The sequence below is a fragment of the Heteronotia binoei genome, chromosome 11 (assembly GCF_032191835.1).
Source record: "Heteronotia binoei isolate CCM8104 ecotype False Entrance Well chromosome 11, APGP_CSIRO_Hbin_v1, whole genome shotgun sequence".
NCBI lineage: Eukaryota > Metazoa > Chordata > Lepidosauria > Squamata > Gekkonidae > Heteronotia > Heteronotia binoei.
The window spans coordinates 59,973,953-59,995,593 of record NC_083233.1 but is presented as its reverse complement, the minus strand read 5'-3'; the positions used below and the strand labels follow the sequence as shown (position 1 = coordinate 59,995,593).

Below are 21,641 nucleotides of genomic sequence, written 5' to 3'. Positions count from 1 at the left end.
CACCCCATAGCACCTCTGTGTCTGGCCTAGTCCCCATGGCACTCATTTTGCGCTGCCACCCGCTGCTTATTCTCAACACTCCAGATCTTCCCAAAGACTCGCCAAGATTGGGGACCCCATAATACTATGCAGCCTTAGAACATGGATTCTTTCTTGGCCAGTGACGGCTGATCTGGAGATGCCAACTCTCACGGTCCTCCTCTACTGCTGTTCTTTCCTTTCTTTTCTCCCATAGGTTCTTGGAGGGGCAGGTGTAGCAAAAGTCTTTTTCCAGACAGCAGTACTGTGGAACTCCAGTACTGAAGGGTTCCTTGTGTCTGCCACTGTAGCATTTGTCACACGCACTCCTCAGGTGACTGTGGGGGCAGACAGGGACTTTGTTAGGGTTTGTAGAATCTTTCGGGCTCAAGTGCCGTGTTCTACTGGAGAAAGTTTTTCTTCCAGACATTTCGTTCTCAGCTGCGGAGAACATCCTCAGTGGCGTTGCAGCCGGAGCAGGCGCTCTGACCTTCTTGGCTGCTGTGCATTGAGGGACTTTGTTGCTACCAATGGTCGCCACCAAGGAAGTGTGGGGAAAGAGCAGAGTTAACTGTGTAGGGGTTTTTTTTTTTTGCAAGTGGCTTTCAGCAGCTGGAACTAAGATATATCTGCACATTATGATGACATATGTCCATATTTCTGAAGTGGATTTTGGGGTCATTTCTACTTCGCAGGGAATCCTGGGATCTGTAGTTTCAGGGAGATGGGTGGGAATCTTAAATAGGGAACTCTCAGTATCTCCCAGGATGCTTTGGGTGAAATTGTTGCTATTAAAGTGGCATTAACCCAGTATAGATCTGCAGTTTAGATAAGTCCCACCCGAAAGCACTCTGCCTGCTTTTCTGAATCTAATGCACCATGCTGCCCATTAGCACTTTCAGAAGAGGATAATCTACACATACTTTCCCCCGTAGCAATTTTATGACTAGGCCACTGGGTTTTCCTTGCTAGGGTAGCATTAAATATTTCAGCTACTTTTATGCTTGAGAAAAGTGCTTGAGGCTGTGGGACAAGCCTTTACCCAGACATGAAAACCCTGAGGCAGCCACCCTTTGTGTGGAGAGGAGGGGATTTATGCATCTAATTCGGCTATTTATGGGCCATAGCTGAGCAGGCTTGCACAGTAAGAACATGACAAGAGCCCTGCTTGGTCAGACCAAAAATTCCACCTGAGTTTAAACAGCCTGTGTCCCACTCTGGGACATGCCTCCAGGAAGCCCACAACTTTATTTGCTTCATTTATGGCCTGCCTTTCTCACGGAGACTCAAGGCAAAATGTGGCATATTTTTTAAAAAAACCAATTTAGTCTGACAGTGTGAAATGTTTATCTATTTGTTTACTTTAGTTTTATATGCTGCCCACTCCGCAAGCGGACTCTGGGCAGCTAACAGTCACGATAAAACAATGTAAATACAATTATAAAAGAATAAAACACATATAAACAATTTAAAACTACATTATTAAGTGCTATAAAAAGGTTTTGTAACAAAGGCGGCTTCTCCATATCTCAGTTCTCTGTTCCTTATATTACTCCGTTAGTGGTTTTACAGATGATATTGTTCAGCGACATAACAGTGGCAGTCACCTCCCATGTTAGTTGTTGTAGGCCTGATGGAAGAGTTCGGTTTTACAAGCCCTGTGGAATTGGGAGATGTTCATCAAACTATGCAAATAAACTAGGATTACAGAATTAGAAAGCAATTCAAACAAAAAAACTGCATAAGGCCTTCTTGAGCCTGGGGACATTTTTGGAATTCTGTCACAGCGTGGTGGGGGCAGCTACAAAATGGCAGGAAGCAGGGCCAGGCACAAAGCGACTGCCACGGCTTACCTTCAGTCACGCTGTGAGGAGCCTTGTGCTATGGTGATTGCTGCTAAAGTAATTTTTTCTTTAACAAATCTGCATAGCCAATCAAATCTCCAGTGGCCAATCAGAAGCCTTGCTGAGCAAACACCCTCCTGGCCCCACCCACTTTCTAAAAAGACTTGGTGAGCTCCTGGAAAGGTGTTGGTGGGCTCCATCGCATTCATGGATGCCATGTTGGGGACCCCTGATGTAAGGCATGACGTAGAAAGGTAGAGGACAATGCAGCACAATCAAAGTGATAAAGTACAACAGACAATCAGCTTTGCAATAGACTACAATCTTTACCCCATAGACATGCATCCCCCTGAGTTCTTCCATTCTACTGCAATTCTAATCCCTTTATAAAAATGCCCTTTTGAACATTCTGCAAAAGTACTGAAGTCTAGAGAGGCCTTCGGGAGCGGCAGTAGAGAATGCACAAGCAGGTCAGCAGCTCCGCTCCTCTGTTGTTGCTTGTTCAGAGGAGGGCCAGCGTCAGCATCCCCCAAGGTGGGGCAGCTGCTGGGGCCCAAGTCTTCTGCATTCCCATCTCCACCTGCTTGTTGCCAAGCATTCTGCCATCCATCCTCCCAGCCATACACAAGTCTGCCCAGCATCATCAGAGAAAGAGCATGCTGGTGGTGCAGGTAGCGGTGACTGCAGGTGGTGAGAACTATCACAAAGAAATAAGGGAAGGATGCACAGGCACATGCGATGGTGAATGGGAAGAGAAGCATGAGGGGGAGGGTAGTGGTGGACAAAGGAGGCAAGGGGGACATCCTTCTACCCAGAGTCCCCACAATCTGGAACCAGCCATGATCTAGAAGTGCACTGCCTCCAAGTATGGAATTTCCATTTTGGCCACCCTGGGCACATGGAACAAAGTGGCCAGTGAGGTTGTGCTTCCCCTTTGTGCTTCCAGTTAAAGGTACCAACAGGAACACCAACAGAGGATGTGCAAGATGCTTGTGTACCTCTTCCCATGCCCATCCTCCCCAAAATATATTCATGTGTATAACACTGGAAGCACAGAGGAGCAATGCCCATCCTTCCCCCAACTCCCAATTTACAGAAATGTGTGAAGTCAAAAGAACTTAGAGTGGGAAGCCAGAGTTTCCAGAGTGCAAGTGAATTTTGGATCTTTGCAGGCCTTGGATGAGCTCACAGTGCTCCAGGAACTGGCTCTTAGACTTGTCTCCTACATGTAACAGCCCAAGAATTACTGCCCAGCACCTTCCCACACTTCTCCCCACCCCAATTTACACATTGCTAAAGGCTATACTCTGCCTGCTGGGTTACTCTTTTGTGAAATAGCTTTTCCTGCATTCATTTTGAAAGACCAAGGGACATGTTTGTTCTTTTGGCTAAAGATATGCTAAAAAAGGTAAAGGTAGTCCCCTGTGCAAGCACCAGTCATTTCCGACTCTAGGGTAACAGAGTCAGCTTTCACAACGTTTTCACGGCAGACTTTTTACGGGGTGGTTTGCCATTGCCTTCCCCAGTCATCTACACTTTCCCCCCTGCAAGCTGGGTACTCATTTTACTGACCTCAGAAGGATGGAAGGCTGAATCAACTTGTGCCGGCTAGCTGAAACCAGCTTCCGCTGGGATCAAACTCAGGTCGTGAGCAATCTATTGCAACAATTCAAAACCTCACCAGTGTGGGAATTGGCAAGCAGTCGCGCTGTCCTTCCAGCACCTTCCCATTCAGGCATCTGCCATGATATGCATGTACATGAGAGATCAGATACACCTGCCTGTTCATGCCAAGATTTAATTTTCTTTTAGAGATTGGGGGTGGGGGGACGGGACGGCTGATGAACCTTCGAAGATTTATATATTTCTGACCCACATTTGGCTAATGCAGCCTTGTAGCAGACTAACACAGTTCTAACACAGAATTCCCAAAGGGGGAAAAAAGGGGGGATCAGAAAAGGAGGGCATTCCCTGATAACCAGATACAGTTGAAAGCAGATAACACCAGGGGAAAGGAGTTAAGGCTTAACAGCCAGCATGTAAGTGCAGATAAACTAATTTATTTTATGCTATTGAACTGCATTAAAGATTAATGGAGTGACATTGAATTTTATAAAATGTGACAAAAAAGGCACTCGCTGCTTTACACAGTGATTGGCCAGAACATGAGAGATAGGAGAAGTTTGGCATTTTAGTGAGTGTCTGCATGCTGTTTTGTATTATTTCCAAAATCTAGAACTAGAAAATTACTCTAGAACAGGGGTGGGGAACAGTGGCTCTCCAGAAGTTTTTTTTTGCCTACAACTCCCATCAGCCCCAGCCATTGGCCATGCTGGCTGGGGCTGATGGGAGTTGTAGGCAAAAAACATCTGGAGAGCCACTGTTCCCCACCCCTGCTCTGGAATATTCTTGAAGGGACCAGGCATTCACCAGTCCCCTAATGGCTGACACCTCTGGCATTGTATATTTTGTGTAGGTGTTTGTGTGTATTAACTCTTCTACTGTTTTGTCTGGACAGCACCATCTGGTATGAGCTGCACGCTCGGGAATGGCCTTTTAAGAACCAACCTGCCGAGGCAATAATTTGGCAAGTGGGCCGAGGGATGAAGCCGAACCTCAGCCAAATTGGCATGGGGAAGGAAATCTCGGTGGGTGTCTTTCTGTTCTTTGGGGTGCAAAAGACAGTGAGATTAGGGACAGGAAGGGAGGCAGAGACACCTTGCATGTGCCAAAATGCAGTTGCCAGACACTCAGTTTAATATTATTTATATGCTTATTATTTACAGGTTTATAGTACACACTTTTGTGTCATGATGCCAACTTAAATGGAGAGCTAACCAGGATGCTGTAGAACTGAATTAGGACTAATTCAAACCCCATTCGATTGTAAAGTCAACTGGATGGCTCTGGGCCAATCTCTCTCAGTCAGCCTAACCTGCCTCATAGGGGCGTTGTGAAGCTGGCACTTAGGCTATCTTTAGGTCACTGGGATAAAAATTGGATTGGCTTCAGTAGAAAAGGAGGAGAAAACAAAGACTAATAAAAAACGGAAAGCCTTAACTTTGCTATAGATACCAAAAAATAGAAAGAGGGATAGCTAGGGGTGCCAGCCATGCTTAGGCAAACATTGGGAGATTGAGGGGGGGGGGGTGCCTCTGGAGGGTTGCATTTCAGGAGATATGATATCCCATCTTCCATGATACTCTAGGAATGTCCCTAATATTTATAGTATAGTAAAGCCAATAGAGATGGTAGGATTTCCTCAAGCGTCACCTGGAAGTGACATCACATTCTTCAGCCTTCTATCCAGGTGGCACTATTTGTTTACTATAGAGATTGGATAAATTTATAGAGCATCACCACTGATGTTATTTACCACCCGTCTATCCATTTTTTTTCTCCCATTCCTCAAATCATTGAGAGTGGGCAACTAGGACCAAGGAGGGTGGGGGTTGCCTGGTACAATTGAGAAGCCAGGGTAGCAGTGGATCTGTCTGAGATGGCAAAGGGCATAGCCCCCAATCCTCTTTGATTTTTCATTTTAAAAATCCAATCATGAGCAAAAAATCATACAACCAGCACTTAAAATCAAATATCTGTCCATAAACTAAAGACCTCACTCGATACAAATACCAACATGAGTAGGACTCAGCCCAAATTCATCAAACAATTTCACTTCCTGCATAGCTCCCGCCCATTGTTTCAATAGTAACTTAGAAATCGGGGTGGGGGAGGGGCAGGGGCACTAAATGAGCAGAAAATATTCTCTTTTTAGAAAAAGGGAAGACAGTTGGTTGGGGGCACTTTCCTCTGCTTTTCAGACCATGGTGCTATCACAGAGTACAGCACTGCATCTGAGTAGTTAGTCTCTTCAGCCTTTATGCCCTGTCCTAATGAGGGATACAGATTGAACTGCCAGTGGGAATCCAGCTAATGGGGTGCTCTTTTCTTCTTGCTTACCCATTTCTTCCTGTTTCTTTCCTTGCAGGACATTCTTCTCTTTTGCTGGGCCTATGAGCAGGAAGAACGGCCGACCTTCACCAAGCTCATGGAGATGCTGGAGAAACTGCCAAAGCGGAACCGTCGGCTGTCCCACCCTGGCCACTTCTGGAAGTCAGCAGAGTAAGGCAACCCCTGCCTATCATACCACATTTTGCTCATCTTGAAATACGTTGTTTTTTACTTGATGTGAAATGTTTGGGAGTAGTTCTGTGAAAGTCCTCTTGTGTTACGCATTTATTAACATTATATTACCCTGTACATTGCTCAGATATGTTTGATATAGGAGGCAGTTGTACCTTTTATGGTGTATTTGATTCCTGACAGTTGGTTTGTGAGATTTTTTCCTCCAGATTTTTAAAAGATTTTCTCCTCAGCCTTATTTTGTTTTCTCGCTTTGGGTTAGTTTTAGATTTCATTTGCCGCCTTATTTTTTCTTTTCTGTATTTTCCCCCCGATCGATGCACTTTTTAAATTTAAATTATGAATAACATTTGAAGGGGGGGGGAAATATTAATCTTAATTCACAGAAATACCTAACACCCAGTGAGATGAACAGACGCAAAATTACCAGTCGATTCACAGAAGTGCATAATACTCGGTGAGATGAGCCATTTATAAATGATCGTATAAGTATCATTTGTCTCTGTATTCTGTGTAATAAACATATGCATTTGACCCAACAAGCAGATAGCAATGTGTTTTCTAATCTCCACTGCAAGAGAAATGGGAAGGCATATCCTGAATGGCTTGATGTAGGGTTTATAGGATTTGCGTCGGATGCAATCCATGAATGCCTTGGTGCACATTGTACAAACTGGGGGTTGTACTGATGGGACCCTTCGTTCTCTGCACTGCGTGGCAGCCTGCAGGAGGAGAAAGCTGCAAGCCTACTATAGGCTGCTGCTCTGCAGCACCACCACTATGGGTGGCCAGAATTTGGTATTACATCCTGCTACTCTCTCCCATTCACCAGAGGGAATGCCTCTTCTAGGAAAACACACAAAAGCATCAGCTAATAAAACAGAAGGACATATGCTCCTTTCTTGCTTCAGAGCTGTTTTTACTCGTACAGATATTCAGTCAACATTAATTGACAAAAGCTCACACAAATGACTAAGATTACTTTAACTCAGATGACAGTTTTCTGGCTGAGACAGGCATTCAGAATAGGCTCCAAAGCTGAGCCTTGACTCAAATGAAGCCCTGGCTTTTGGCATGCACATGTATTTAGGTCAAGGGCTCAGAGCTTATCAGCAAGCCAAGCAATAATGAAATATCTGGCTTTAGAAAATACTAACCGAGGCAATCCGATGCCTGCCTTCAGTGCTCTTTTCCTCCTCTGCCTGTTTACAGATCTTCCCAGGGGATAAATTTAAGGCTGTCCCCCAAACATCATCCCCCTGTTGCTAAGCCAACTGTCTGCTCTCAGCTGGAGTGAGCAATGCAAGCCGTTTCTGTTCTTTGGCATGTTTAGAGCCAGAAAAGATATGCAAAGCGGGGAGAGAAGGAGCCTTTAAGCAGGAACTGCACCTGTTAGTAATGGATACTTCCCTCCTCAGTTTTCCCAGGTTTGACTTTCTGCTCAGAGGAATAGTGTGGCTGGTAGAGTGGGTACGAATTCTTCAGAGGAACAGAAAATCTGATGGGTGGGGTTTTTCCTCTGTTAATTGAAAACCTTCCTCGTCTGCTTAGGAATTTTGAGTATTTTTATTATTTAATTTAACTGGATTTTTGCTAGCACTCAAAGAAGTAAATAATGTTGCCCATTATTTGGACTAAGCATCCCTTATGTTTTTATATTCATAATCAGGGCTTTTTTGGTAGAAAAAGTGCAGCAGGAATTCATTTGCATATTAGGCCACACCCCCTGACATCACCATTGTTTTACACAGGGCTTTTTGGTAGGAAAAACCCAGCCAGAACTCATTTGCATATTAGGCAACACCCCCTGACACTAAGCTAGCCGGAACTGCGTTCCTGTGCATTCCTGCTAAAAAAAGCCCTGCTTATAATAATAAGCCATGTTGATCACAAAATGCTTTACGTACCGATGACTTCTAATCATGCTTGCAGTATTTGGGTTCACACAACTGAGAATGTTTTAGAAGGAAGAATACAGGGATTAAGAGAAGAAGTTAATGGTGAAGCTGTCAATAGGATTTATATCAAGAGTATCAAACATGCGTCCCGGGGGCCAAATTAGGCCCTAGAAGGGTTTCTATCAGAACCCCAAGCAACTGAATGTCATCTGCTTCCTTCTCCCTCTCTCTTGCTTCCTTCTGCAACACAGCTTGCTTTGCCAAGCTTGCTCAATCACACAGGAGCTACAGAGCAAAACCTCTGTTTTCTCCATTGGCTGAGGCCCTTGTGGAGGAAGGTGCGAAGGGAGAGCTTGCTTTGCCAGGCTCTCTCAATCACACAGCAGAGCTACAGAGCCAAGCCTCTCTTCCTTCTATTGGCTGAGACTCCTCCCCCTCCCCCTCCCCTGTGGAAGGAAAGGATCACACGGAAGAGATAGAAAGAAAGCACCTTTAAGACCAATGAGCACTAATCTTTTAAGCATATTTTTATGTTAAGTTTTTAAAACATAATTGTGTTTGTGTCATTTAAAAAGTTTATATCTCTGCTACCTGATGTTACATTTTATGATACTCATGGCCCGGCTGGACAAGGTCTCATTTTTGTTAGATTCGGCCCTCATAAAAAATGAGTTTGACACCCCTGATTTCATAAGCCCATTCTTCTAGAATTGCCAGCCTCTAGGTGCACCAAAGTAATACATTTTTTTCCTGTAGTAGCACCAACAATGAGTCCTAAATGTTAAATGTATTTTATCAATTATTTATATTCACCATATATAATTTAAAAAGACATATATGGCATCACTGCCAAAAAATTTCCACAGTATGAATATATAAAAATGACACAATCATATAAAATTACAAAAATCTCATCACATTTACACGTTCCATTCATTTCCAACAATAAATTCCAAGTCCACAAAAAAATCTGTTTATATTGCACTAATTCAATTCATTTCCAGCAAATATTCCAAAATCCACATGAAAATCCCAAGTATGAATCTTGTTCTGGTCTCCTTCATCAGTGAACGCACCAGGATATAATAGGCAATTAATGGCCAACAATACTATGTAGAGTTCTGTATAATTGTTCCATAGGAGAAATTATGTTTGCTAGACAAGGCACCATCACCAATTTTCAGAGCATGACTGAAGCATTATCTTTCATCATGGTATAGCCTCTAGGTGGGGCCTGAAATTCTCCCAGAGTTACAACTGATTGCCAGATTACAGCTAGGAGGCTTTGTGGAGGAAATGGCAGATTTTGAGGGCAAACTCTATGGCGTTCTATCTCCCCTGAGCTCACTTTCCTCCTCAAGTGCCGCCTCCAGATCTCCAGGAATTTCCCAAGTCAGAGTTGGCAACCCTAGAACATTTCAAAACTTTTTTTTAAATTCTTGGCCAATGAAAGAAATTATTTAACTGCTCCTTTTCTGGCTTTTCATCCCTTTGTGATTAATGCCTTCCCCCCCTATGAATAAATCAGAACTTACAGTGAAGTGAGTTTGACTTCTTTTTGACTCCACAAAAGAGGGCCACCCCCTGATTTGGCCAGTTGGCTTCCGTATACCTTATCCCTATTTGAAATGTCCAGAGTGAAGGAGTGATGGGAGGGTCGGGTATAAGAGACCCACAAAAGCTGTTCAAGCTCCTTCTTCGCAGGCTGCCTGTGTTTTAAAAATGCACTGAAAACATCTGTCTTCCACACCATCAACCAAGATTCTCAGTCCAGCTTATAACACAAGGGCAATTAAGTGGTCCTTTTTCAAAACTCCAAACCAAGTACATAACATTTCAGCATTGAGCAAATAAACGACTTTAGTACAAGCCACAGATTAAAACAAAGCAGCAAAAACCAAATCCATAAAAAAGATATGGGAGCCATTGATAGTAAAACCAGTATTAGCATGTATAACAAGTGTATCTGTAATAACACCAACTAAAAGAGCCCCGTGACCTAGACTGGTAAAGCTGCAGTACTGTAGTCCGAGCTCTCTGCTCATGACCTGAGTTCGATCCCAGTGGAAGCTGGGTTCAGGTAACCAGCATGAGGTTGAATCAGCCTTCCATCCTTCTGAGGTTGGTAAAATGAGTACTCCAGCTTGCTGGAGGGGAAGTGTAGATGACTGGGGAAGGCAATGGCAAACCACCCTGTAAAAAGTCTGCTGTGAAAACATAGTGATGCGACGTCATGATGCGACATCACCCCAGAGTCGGAAACAACTGGTGCTTGCACAGGGGACTACCTTTACCTTTTTAAAAGTGGATCATCCCTTTTCTTTTACTGTAGCATGGTATGCTTGTCTATGGCTCCATTATTGTGTATTTAATTTTTTTTTTAAAGTGTAGGTATAGGTTTTGGAAGGTTTTTTCAGGAGTAGACATCCCCTGATTTCTGACTCCTGCATACTGAACATCTGATACAGACCACCATGGTTTCCCTTTGCCTTATTTAACAAGTATTTTGTTTAGGGGGATATATATATACACCCAGCTTTCCTACTGTTAGAATGTCTCTTGAGGCAGTTTGCAACATAAATTAGAAGTTTTAAGAAACAACAAACACCATAACGTGTAACATACATTAATCATCCATCTAAAACAGTAACCAGCAGCAGCCTTAAAAGAGAGAGAAAGCCCTGAGTAAAACAGCAGTGAATATTCATGCAAGTAAAACTCAGAGCTGTTCAAAACAACAGTTGGCAATTAAAATGAAGGTGCAGCCCCAATTACAATGATATCAGGCCAGGGCAAAGAGCCAAAGTAATGTTTTGAAGCAGAGTAAAAGATATCCTGGTGCCAGCACTCAAAGAAGTAAAGTCAGCCCCGCTGATACATCCTTAAATTTGACCAGTGCTACAAACATTACAGAAAAGGTCTTTCAAAATACTTCATTAGGAAAGATTCGGTCCCCCTGTGGCATCACCAGATACCTTCAGCTACTTTGGATAGTTGTCTTAGAAACATTCTGCATAACCTGAAGCTTTGTATCTACAGAGAGGGATATAGTTGAAGGCGTTTCTCATTATTTGTTGGGCTGTTATATGAACATATGAAGTTGCCTTATACTGAATCAGACCTTTGGTCCATCAACATCAGTATTGTCTTCTCAGACTGGCAGCGGCTCTCCAGGGTCTCAAGCTGAGGCTTTTCACACCTATTTGCCTGGACCCTTTTTTGGAGATGCCAGGGATTGAACCTGGGACCTTCTGCTTCCCAAGCAGATGCTCTACCACTGAGCCACCGTCCCTCCCCTAATATAAGGAGTCTATAAGGAGTCAAGGCAAAAAATATCTAGAGCATTTTCTTAGGGGATTGGTCGAATCAACAGAAAATGGTGTTGCTGTCTGCCAGCATCGGTAGGAACACTTTGCCAGGAACAGTGGTAATAATTTTGCTTAGCCCATAACAGAATTAGTGATTACAAAAAGGATAAAACAATAGAAAAACAGTAGTTTGCCATTAAAACAACCTACTAAATGCATAGGTAAAACAAGACTCATGTATACCATAGTGAAAGCTGTGCTTCTTTCCCCTAAATGCAACATGAAAAGCATCTTCATGTAAGTGTATGCCCAATCACATATTGATTGCCCTTTTCCAGTGTTTTGTAAATGCACATATGCAGGTAGCCAAGAGAATAAAATGCATGTGAACTTAAGTGTCTGGAAAGAGGTGCAAAATTCATGTGCCCAGTGCTCTGTACAAAATTGGGATTTTTTTAAAAAAATTGCACTTCAGAAATAAGATTACATGATCTGCATCTCAAACTGCTAGGGGGGAAATTGACAAGGAGAATTTGGGAAGCGTTATGTCCCTTGCCTCAACCAAAATTAAAATGCCCCAGCCCTTTTAGCTAGTCTGAGCTGGTGTCCCAAACGCTTGGTTGTTTTGGTTCCCCTTTTCTCCACGTTTTCCAACTTTTCTTTCCCAATCCTTTGGCATTCCTCCCCACCTCCCTTTTCTTTATGGTTTTGTCTATATTGATTTCAGACCATAATACTGCAGGTGGGGCTTGTTCCTTATCACTGAGCCCATCATATGTCTCCTAGTTTTTGAAGCACTTGAGAAATAATAATAATCATTCTTCATTTGTGTCTCTCCTTTTTCCCAGGCTGTGACAGATGGTGCAGAGGGATGGTGCCTTTCTTACACCTTTCTCTTTCTCCTCCTCTCCTTACTGTATGGAAGGCCAGAGGGGTACGGTGAACCTGGGAGCATCGCAGAAACAAAGGAAATACTCCCTTGCTCTGATCTCTGGAACCCTCGTGGTGCCTGTGGAGCGGGAGGAGCACCGTGCTCAGTCCAGGGGGCCTTGAAGGATCTTGCATGTGGCATGAAGGGCAGGTTGGAAACATTCACAGCAGATGCTTAATAGCCTCACGTGGGGTCCTCTTCTGCCTGCCCGCCCGGCTGCGAACAATCTAGGGGTACTTTATGGGAGGCAGTGAACCTTCAGGCTCCTCCCACCAGTTCCTTGTTAGACCAGGCAACGAGGAGCTTCAGAATTTCCTGGGACCCTCTGAAGTTGCTGTGTCCTCTCTCTCCCTCTCTTTTTTTGAGGTTTACTTTCATTCTTTTGAAGAAAAATGCTGCTGAACCATCTGCCGCATTGCCTGCCTGCTGGCAGAGGCGGGCATTTCAGCTGTTTCTATCCTAGCAGGTTTCTCTGGGAGCAGAGCCCTAAGTTGAGCTTTCAGGGGTTAACATGCCACTAGTGACCGTTTCCTGCTGGCTCCCCTTCCCTTCATGCGCCACTCAACTCTTATGGCTTCTGATTCTTTTGGTGCCTGGTATTTATTGCCTTTCACGATCTGCTGTTCTTTCTGCTGCTTATCTCTCAGTGATACAAGCCAACCACCATACTAGCCATCATATCCCCGCCTCCACCCTGCCCTACCTGTATCACTGTGTGGGCGTGCGGCTTCCTGTCAGGAGCCACATGTGACTGGGTAAAAAGCTGGTCTCCTACGTACATACTTGTACACCCAGTACATGAATAGAATGTGTGTGTGTGTGTGATTTGTGTTTTGAAACACTTATCCATCTACAGTAGGCCCATTTATTTCCCCAGGATCCTCTAGCAGCTGACAAGTGCTGCAGTTTTGCAAGAACCATTCCCAGGCAGGCGCATAACTTACAATATGGAGCCTGTTGCAGCTTTTTGCAAAACTGGCTCATGTCTCTTGGGGGTGATGTTTCCACCATCTGGCTAGGTGATCTCAAGGGGGGGGGGCATGCATTGCCACTTCTAGATCTTCAATTCCTCAAATGAGGAAAAGGAAAGTAATGTCCCTCAAATGTCATTGCTCTCCAAACTGATGTAGGTTCTGATGTAAGTTGCCCCCCCAAGAGAAGGGATTTTTCAGTGCTCTGTTGCCTTTGGGTCAGTTCAGATGATCAGTTGACTGTCAGGTCTAGCTGTCACTGGGAGCTGCATCTGGACTCAGCTGTATTTTATTTGTATTTTCTTTTTAGGGATCATTTAGAAGAGACACAAAGTACCCATGAGTAGCTGTCCCTGTGTCTTTCATTTTATGTAAAAGCAGCCATTAAAAACACTTGAGTCAGGGCCACGGTGCTAAGGTGAGATGTGGTATTCTTCCACCCATAGTGTTTCCTGAAGGTCACAAGAAGGAGAAAGGTTCCAGCCTAGCTTGACATCTAATGTAAGGAATATTTAACAGGAATAAAATGGAACAAGAGAACAGTGCCATATACCACTTTGGGGACCCTGTTGGGTCGAAAAGTGTAGTATAAGTCTTTGAACAAATGAAACATTCCTTGGCATCTTTACAATGCAAAAATCTGTGTGAGAAATTAGAATGGCTAGTGAATTCTTCTATAGACTAAAAGCACCAATAAGGACTGTAGTGGTGTGTGTCTCTCGGTTGTTGTTGTTTTCTGTCTTTATGGTATCTTGAAGGAGGCAACTTTCAGCTGACGGCGACTAGAGGAAGAGAGAACTGGTAGACAGCAGGGCTGAAGGATCAGATGATGGCAAAAAGCTGGGAACTCCAAAAGTCTTGACAGGATGCTCAAGCAGGTTCTAGCTCTTGAGAGCAATTTCTTGTTGAGAATCATGCATCACCTGGTCATACTTGACTAAACCTTGAAGGCTTTGTCTCTGCCACTTTACAAAACACAGGAAAAGTCAGGGACAAAAGCTCTGTTAGGTACAGAAGTAAGTGCACAGGTAGATTTTTCCTTTAAAAAAAAAAAAATCAGGTTGACATTTCAGCAAAAAGAAAAAGATGGCCTTATTTAGGCCTGAATTCAGCAGAAGCTCACTGGAGCACAGCTCCTGAACCTTTCTGATGGTTTCCCCTCATCCTCCCCACCTTGTCCATTGAATAGTAGGTACAGCTGCATAACATTCCTGGATGAGCTCCCACACCTGTTTTTCTACAAAACCACCCCTGGCCTTATTAGAATAAACCATTCCTCTCTTATCCCCCTTCATGCCCTGCAATCCCCTTATCAGAACAGCAGATATAAAAACAGAATGACATCAGACAAAACTCAACAGAAAGCTGTTTTTTGTCTACAAAAAAAAAGGCCCTGGATGTATTCTATGTGGACAAAAGAGACCAACAGATTTGGTATCAGGGTGCTTCATGTGTTCAAAGAGAACAGCTAAACATTACAAAATATCCAGCCAGTCTCAAAGCATTACCAAATAAAAGCTTTTTTTAACCGGTTTTCTGAATGGGAAAAGCAAGCAAGATCTCTCTGCACAAAGGCTTCCATCAGGAGGAAGTCCCCACCGATTTTAAAAAATTTGGGGGGGGGGGGACTAAAAAATGAAAAACAATGGTATTAAGCCTGTGGTGGGATAGATCAGATAGCAAAAAGGTACTGAAGCCTCCACCAAATGGCCAGAACAATTGCTTAACAACAGTCACCAGACACTGTAGGTAGAATGAATTTGCTTAAGAGAGGGAAGGAGCATAATCACAAACTCCACTCTTACTCCAGTAGCACCTTTAAGACCAACAAAGTTTTATTCAGAATGTAAGCTTTTGTATGCATGCATACTCCTTCAGACAATGGAATGGGGTACAGTAAGCAGAGCTACATATAGCTGGCCGGCAGTGGTTAAGAATGCAAAGTGGCACAAAGTTAGAAGCCAATGACAGCTTTTATTACTTTTTATTGTTTTCCCATGCAGATAGTATCCAGACCAAATGTTCTTTCAGTTTAGGAATTTCACTGTTTTGCCCTTGGATTCTAACTTTGTACCACTTTGCATTCTTAACCACTGCCCACCAGTTATATGTAGCTCTACTCACTGTACCCCATTCCATTGTCTGAATAAGTATGCATGCATACGAAAGCTGACATTCTGAGTAAAAATTTGTTGGTCTTAAAGGTGCTACTGGACTTCTACTTTGTTCTGTTGCTTCAGATCAGCACGGCTGCCCACCTGGATCTATCCACTCTTCATCATATTTAATTGGAATGTAGTTTAGAGCCAAGGATCATAATCTACACACCAGTATTCATATGTTCATACACATATATTCATACACTCTTTTTCCGCCTAACCTACCACACAGGGCTCTTGTTGTGAGGCTAAAATGGAGGAAGGGAGAACACTGTTATAAACCACTCTGGATCCCCATTGAGGAGAATAGTGGGAGAAATAAATATCTAAATAAATATGTGATTGGGATCTCTGCTTTCTCCAGGGTTCCAGTTCCCAGTCACCCAGTGAGTGTCCTTCATATGTCTTTGCATCTATTCCAGTGAATGTGCAAAGGTCCAAACATAGCCACTGCATAAGCAAGGAGCCAGTAGGTCCATAGAGAGAGTCAAAAGACCACAAATCCATCCCCAAAGACCTCCTACTCTCCTCCCCCTTTGAAAGCCTTTCTCAGAACTGTGAGGTCTAAAACATTTGGATTCAGTCCAGAGCTGTCAAAATCAATGATTATTTTGCAAACTTTTTTTTTTTGATGGGGACAGAACATGCCACTGGACTTTATTTAGAATAAAAGCCAGGCTTTTCAGGTTTCAGATTGGGGGAGTGCGGAACACAGATTTCACAATGCAAGAGCAGCGCATGATGCAAACCATCCATAATAGAAGAAAATGGCACACGAAGCAGCCGCCACTGTGAGGATGCTTCAGTGGTACTCGCTTCCCCATTGCCTGATCACCATTGCAGTCCCTGAGATGCCTTTTAAGGATATTGTGAATGTTTTGCCTCTGTATTGCACTGGCTATTCTCCAGCCAACCTGGGGCAATCGGAGGGGGAGCTGCTGTGGCAAGCAGCATGCTGCTCTGCAGGCAGCTAAAGTCATTTTCCTTCTTCCTCCAGCAGGCAGCCAGCCAGCCAAACTTTGGGCCACTCACAGCATCAGCATCATAAATAATAATAATAAATTTAACCTTCCTGGTGTGATAGAATCATAGAATTGGAAGGTACCTCCAGGGTCATCTAGTCCAACCCCCTGAACAATGCAGGAATGTCACAAATACCTCTCCCCACCCACACACATCCCCAGTGACCCCTGCTCCATGCTCAGAAGCTCAAACATTGTTCTTGCTTTTTTAGATACAAATCAGCATCATCAGGGCTTCTTTTGTAGAAGAAGCCCAGCAGGGACTCATTTGCATATTTGACATCACCATTGTTTCACATAGGGCTTTTTTGTAGAAAAAGCCCAGCAGGGACCTATTTGCATATTAGGCCACACCCCCTGACACCAAGCCAGCCGGAACTGCGTTCCTGTGTGTTCCTGCTCAAAAAAAGCCCTGAGTATCATTGAGTCAGATGACTTTCTACTGTGACCTCCAAAGCAAGCTCATACTCAAGTCAGCCAAAGGAGGTTTTGATCCAAGTTAAGGATCTGGTTCAATATTTATATTGGAACTGCAGAAAGTCAGGGGACTCGCCCATTCCCTTTCCCTGTTAACCAAGGATAGTCCTTATTTTCAGGTTCAGGCCTCAGTAAATCATGGTTGCCCCATTTTTGCCATTTGGGAATGTCTTGTCAAAGTTTTGTTAACATGAGTGCTGGAGTTGTCATTCATCTGGATTCAAGTCTCTCCCCCAACAACTCTGGATGTTAAATCTTGAAGAATGGATATGCATGGAGGAGCACATGTGTGGACTTTCATGTTGTCCTGCAGTGTCCAGCATGCCATTTTACACAGGGGCACACTGAGAACTCATGAGTTTTCACATAGGTTTCCCCAACAGGCCAAATAATCACCACACCCCAGACTGTTTCAGGTTAGGAAAACAATATTTGGAAAGAGAGGGCTGAATCTCCTTTTCTATGTACGCTATGCATGTGATTTAAACTGCATACCACTTGCACAGCAATCAAAGAGCTCATATGTGACTGTTACCCAGAACACAGAATGGGGACTCCCAGCTTGACCTTTGTCACTTGCAAATCAGCCCTTGAATATGGCCCTCAGTTTGGGAATAAGGTATGCCATCCCTATTTTCCTCTTTGAACTATTGAAGTGATGCTACCTGTGCCCCCCTTGCTATAAGTTCAGGCAAACTTATTTCCCGCCCCCAGCCAGAATAAAGAGAAGGACAACCATAAGTTGGGTAAACTAAGGGCCACTTTTTAAAATGCTGAAGACAAACATTAACTGGCGGCATGTAGTGGTTAAGTGGGAAGACTCTTATCTGGGAGAACTGGATTTGATTCCCCACTCCTCCACTTGCAGCTGCCGGAATGGCTTTGGGTTAGCCAGAGCTCTCACAGAGCTGTCCTTGAAAGGGCAGCTTCTGTGAGAACTCTCTCAGCCTCGCCCACCTCACAGGGTGTCTGTTGTGGGGGAGGAAGATAAAGGAGATTGTAAGCTGCTCTGAGATTCAGAGAGGAGGCAGGATATAAATCCAATATCTTTTTCTTCTTCAAGGCCAGGAGTCACTCCTAGACCCCTCCCTTGCAAAACAGTGGGCGAGACACCCTGTCCTGGAATGCTGCCAACTCCAAGTGGCTCTCGTCTGGCCAGCACATTGCTCTGGATACGCCAAGGAGTTCTGCCCCCACCACCAAACCACACAGCTTATCTATCTTGGCCATCCCAAAGGCAGTCAGCATTTCTCCCCCCTTGCCCCCCACCATACCGCACAGCCTTAGGGGTGATACTGCAAGACCCCTCAGCCCAAATGGCTTCGACTACCCAGCCACCTCACCCTCACCAGATTTCTGTCCTCCAAATTCAAACTCCTCAGCCTGATATCCCAGCCTTATGAAAATTCTTTGCTGTGGGTGAGTAGGTGGAGCAGTATGTGTTAAGGAGGGCCTGTTTGCTCTGATCAAGGCCAGAGCCTCAGATGCACTGGGGAAGGCGGGGGAGAGCATTTTGTTTATCTGTTTATTTATTCTTCTTTTTAAAAAAACAATTCCACTGGGAGGCCATTAGCAAAGTCCTGCTTGCTGGGAACTGGCCACACCTCAGTAGCTTGAGTTTAATGGCTCTTAGAGGCATAATTAAAAAAGCCCAGCAAGTTTGGTCAGAAAATGAGCCTGGCTTGGCGTCCAGCCATCACTTTGGGCAGACGCTGCAATTTGGACCCTAGCGGGGGAGCCACAAGAAGCCAGAAGTGTGCAGAAGCTCTGAAAGTTTACAGGGGATTTGGGAAGATATGTGTGCACGTGTATGTCAGTGGTTGGCCTGGGCCCCGATTTGAAGATATAAGCTTCTTTTCATCCTCATGCTCTGTTGACACGAAAAGACAACAGGCACCTGTGCCTTCCAAAGCAACAGCAGAAAGCAGAGCTCTGAGGACAGGACTTCTGGGGAGGAGTCTCCTGACATGCCTTGCAGAGAATACTACCTTTGCAGGAAACTGGGAGGGCTTGTTATCTCTAGATTGCTGTCCATTTATTTTTTTAAGGCAATTTATATTCAGGAGGCAGATCCAGGGAGGGCTGGCAGAGGAGTTTTCCCAGCTCCCTTCTCCAGCCTATGAAGGTTACTGGCAAACTCAGATATGAACCCCAGTGGTGCTTTTGTTTCTGCAAGGGTAGCGGCTTCCTCCGGTTGACCAGCTTGATGAGGTGTATCGACACCACATGTCTGTAATCAGGACTCACTATAATTAGCACAGAATATGATCCCTGTTTTGCTCATAAACAGGCTTTGAAATGATGGGTGGTTGTATCGTCTCTGTGAGGGCTGTCAGTGTACTTTGCAAAATAGATACATACACAACACACACACACACAGAGATCAGTTAAGTACTGAGAATATTTAGTTATTTACTTCCTTTATATGCAACCGTTATCCCCAGTGGAGCCTCAAAGAGGTTTACATAGTTCTATCTTCCTTAGGATTCTCCAGCCTGTATAAACTTGCAAACATGTTTGCTTTGACCAGTCTGTTACACCCGGGGATGAATCACATTCCAGCTGTCCCTGTTTGGCCTGGCCAGGCCAGGGTAGCTCAGGCTAGTCTGATCTCATCAGATCTTGGAAGCTAAGCAGCGTCGACCATGGCTAGTATTTGGATGGGAGACCTCCAAGGAAGACCAGGGTCATGACATGGAGGCAGTCTACAGCAAACCACCTCCGAATGTCTCTTGCCTCAAAAACCCAAGGGTCGTCATAAATCAGCTGTGACTTAACAGCAAAAAAAAACCCCGCCCCGTTTATACAGAATGGTCTTGACATCCTGGTCCCTGACGCTCATCATTTATTGCCCCCAGGGCATTTTTTGTAGCCGGAACTCCTTTGCATATTAGGCCACACACCCCTGAAGTAGCCAGTCCTCCTGGAACTTACAATAGGCCCTGTATGAAGAGCCCTGTAAGCTCTTGGAGGAGTGGCTACATCAGGGGTGTGTGGCCTAATATGCAAAGGAGTTCTTGCCACAAAAAAAGCCCTGACTGCCCCAGTTTTATTGCAGCAGGGAGATTCTTGGGATGTCAGAGACACGGATGTCCCTTCCATCTCCCACCCACCTGTGACTGCAGAGGGTAAATATGGACAATTTGATTTGTGGCTGTTCTTGTAGCAAATTTTTAAAAAATGTTAAAAGTTTGAAAATGTCAACCCCATAGGTCAGGAATCCACTTCTGAGTTGAAAATGTATACAGAAATAAGTAACAAGGCAATTTTATTCCAGTAGCCTTAATTTCCCTCCACCAGTTATACTTTTGGGTCCACAGATAAAAACGACCAGGATGAGGAATGCTTGAAACAACTTTCATATGAAGTCTGATTCTGAAATCTTGTATAGCACTTTCTAAACCATGTCCTAGAACTAAGGTCATGTGATGCTAGGGCAAGTGCATAAATCATCAGTTCCGTAACAATGTTAAATGTAAGGGAATGTCTCTATAATGTAAATTCTGTTGCTACATTTCCAAAGCACCCATTTTCCCCATGGGACAAAACGTGCAAGTGATCTACAGGCAATGGCATGTTTATCTGTGGGACAACTGTATCCCTTGAAAGGGAGTTCCACATACCAGTTCTGATTATCTTAATGGTGCTGCTTCTGTTCTTTGCTCTGGAGCCAAAATCTCTCCCATATGATGTGAACTCTAGGAAGTTACAGAAGAAACTGATGGAGATATTTTGGATCCAGGGAGGTATAATGAGGAGACCCTAGAGGACCAACTGTTGCAGAATAGAAGGAATGGGAGAGCTGCCCTCCACTAAGGGTGAACACTACTTTAATCTGCAGCGTTAGAGATGCCAATGTATTATTGGCATCACACATTCTTATTTTTGAAAGTCTTTGTGATTACGAACATGTCTCTCATTTTTTCCCCTCCCCTCTCTGATCTTTGTTGCTAAAGTCCCTGCTCCTCCTCAACTCCCAGCTTTTTATCTATAGATTTTATCCGGTTTAAAAATAGCCAGTTCTTCAACACGGAGAATATAGAGGGAAATCACCACAATACCATCTAATAGGAGATCCGAGGGAGTGAGGAAGGTCATCCGGTAGCTCAGATTTATTGGCGAGCTCCATGGAGACGTGGGTTTATTTACAGATCTGCTCTGGTAGCTTTAGATCTTCTCTCCCCACCCTCCCCTTTCTTTCTCCCTCCATTTCAGAGAGTTCTGTCTGTCTTTTTCCCATTCACGGCAAGGCCCTTTCATGTGAATACTTGACAATGAGCAGAAAAGCAAATCAGGTACTTGCCCTGTCAACTTATGAGTTTTGATGGTGCCAGTTATTATGTGGAAAGTCAAGTGCCATCAAGTCACAGGTGACCTATAGAGACCCCATAAGGTTTTCAAGGCAAGAGGCATTCAGAAGTGGTTTGCTATTGCCTGCCTCTGCGTCACAACCCTGCACGTCCTTGGAGGTCTCCCATCCAAATTCTGTGCAGGGCTGACCCCGCTTAACTTCCAAGATTTGATGAGATCAGGCTAGCTTTAGCTATCCAAGTCAGCGCCAGTTGTTGTTGTTATTATCAGGGGTGGAATTCTAGCAGAAGCTCCTTTGCATATTAGGCTATACACCACTGATGTAGCCAGTCCTTTTGTAAGCTCTTGAAGGATTGGCTACATCAGGGGTGTGTGGCCTAATATACAGCTCCTGCAAGAATTCCACCTATTATTATTATTATTAACCACCTTTTCCCAGAGGGCTCAGGGTGGTGCACACCAGGTTAAAATAAACAAAATAATTTAATTTCAGTTTACAATAAAATCAAATGGACTTGACAATGGCATAAAACTGCGCTTTGCTCCCTCCCTTGGGACG

General features: G+C 44.2%; 1 protein-coding gene across 2 annotated transcripts in view; it reads left to right on the top strand.

The window, feature by feature from the left end:
* The window catches only part of KSR2 (kinase suppressor of ras 2), a 306,003-nt gene extending 293,537 nt beyond the window's left edge, over positions 1–12,466 (top strand). The window contains exons 18-20 of one of the 2 annotated variants that reach the window (XM_060249643.1): positions 4,381–4,510; positions 5,851–5,984; positions 12,060–12,466. In XM_060249643.1, the coding sequence (XP_060105626.1) occupies positions 4,381–4,510; positions 5,851–5,984; positions 12,060–12,066 (271 nt within the window). In that variant the 3' untranslated portion in view covers positions 12,067–12,466. Of the gene's footprint in view, positions 1–4,380; positions 4,511–5,850; positions 6,545–12,059 lie in introns of those variants that run through there. The other variant, XM_060249644.1, reaches the window with a different exon arrangement.
* Positions 12,467–21,641: the final 9,175 nt, after the last annotated feature.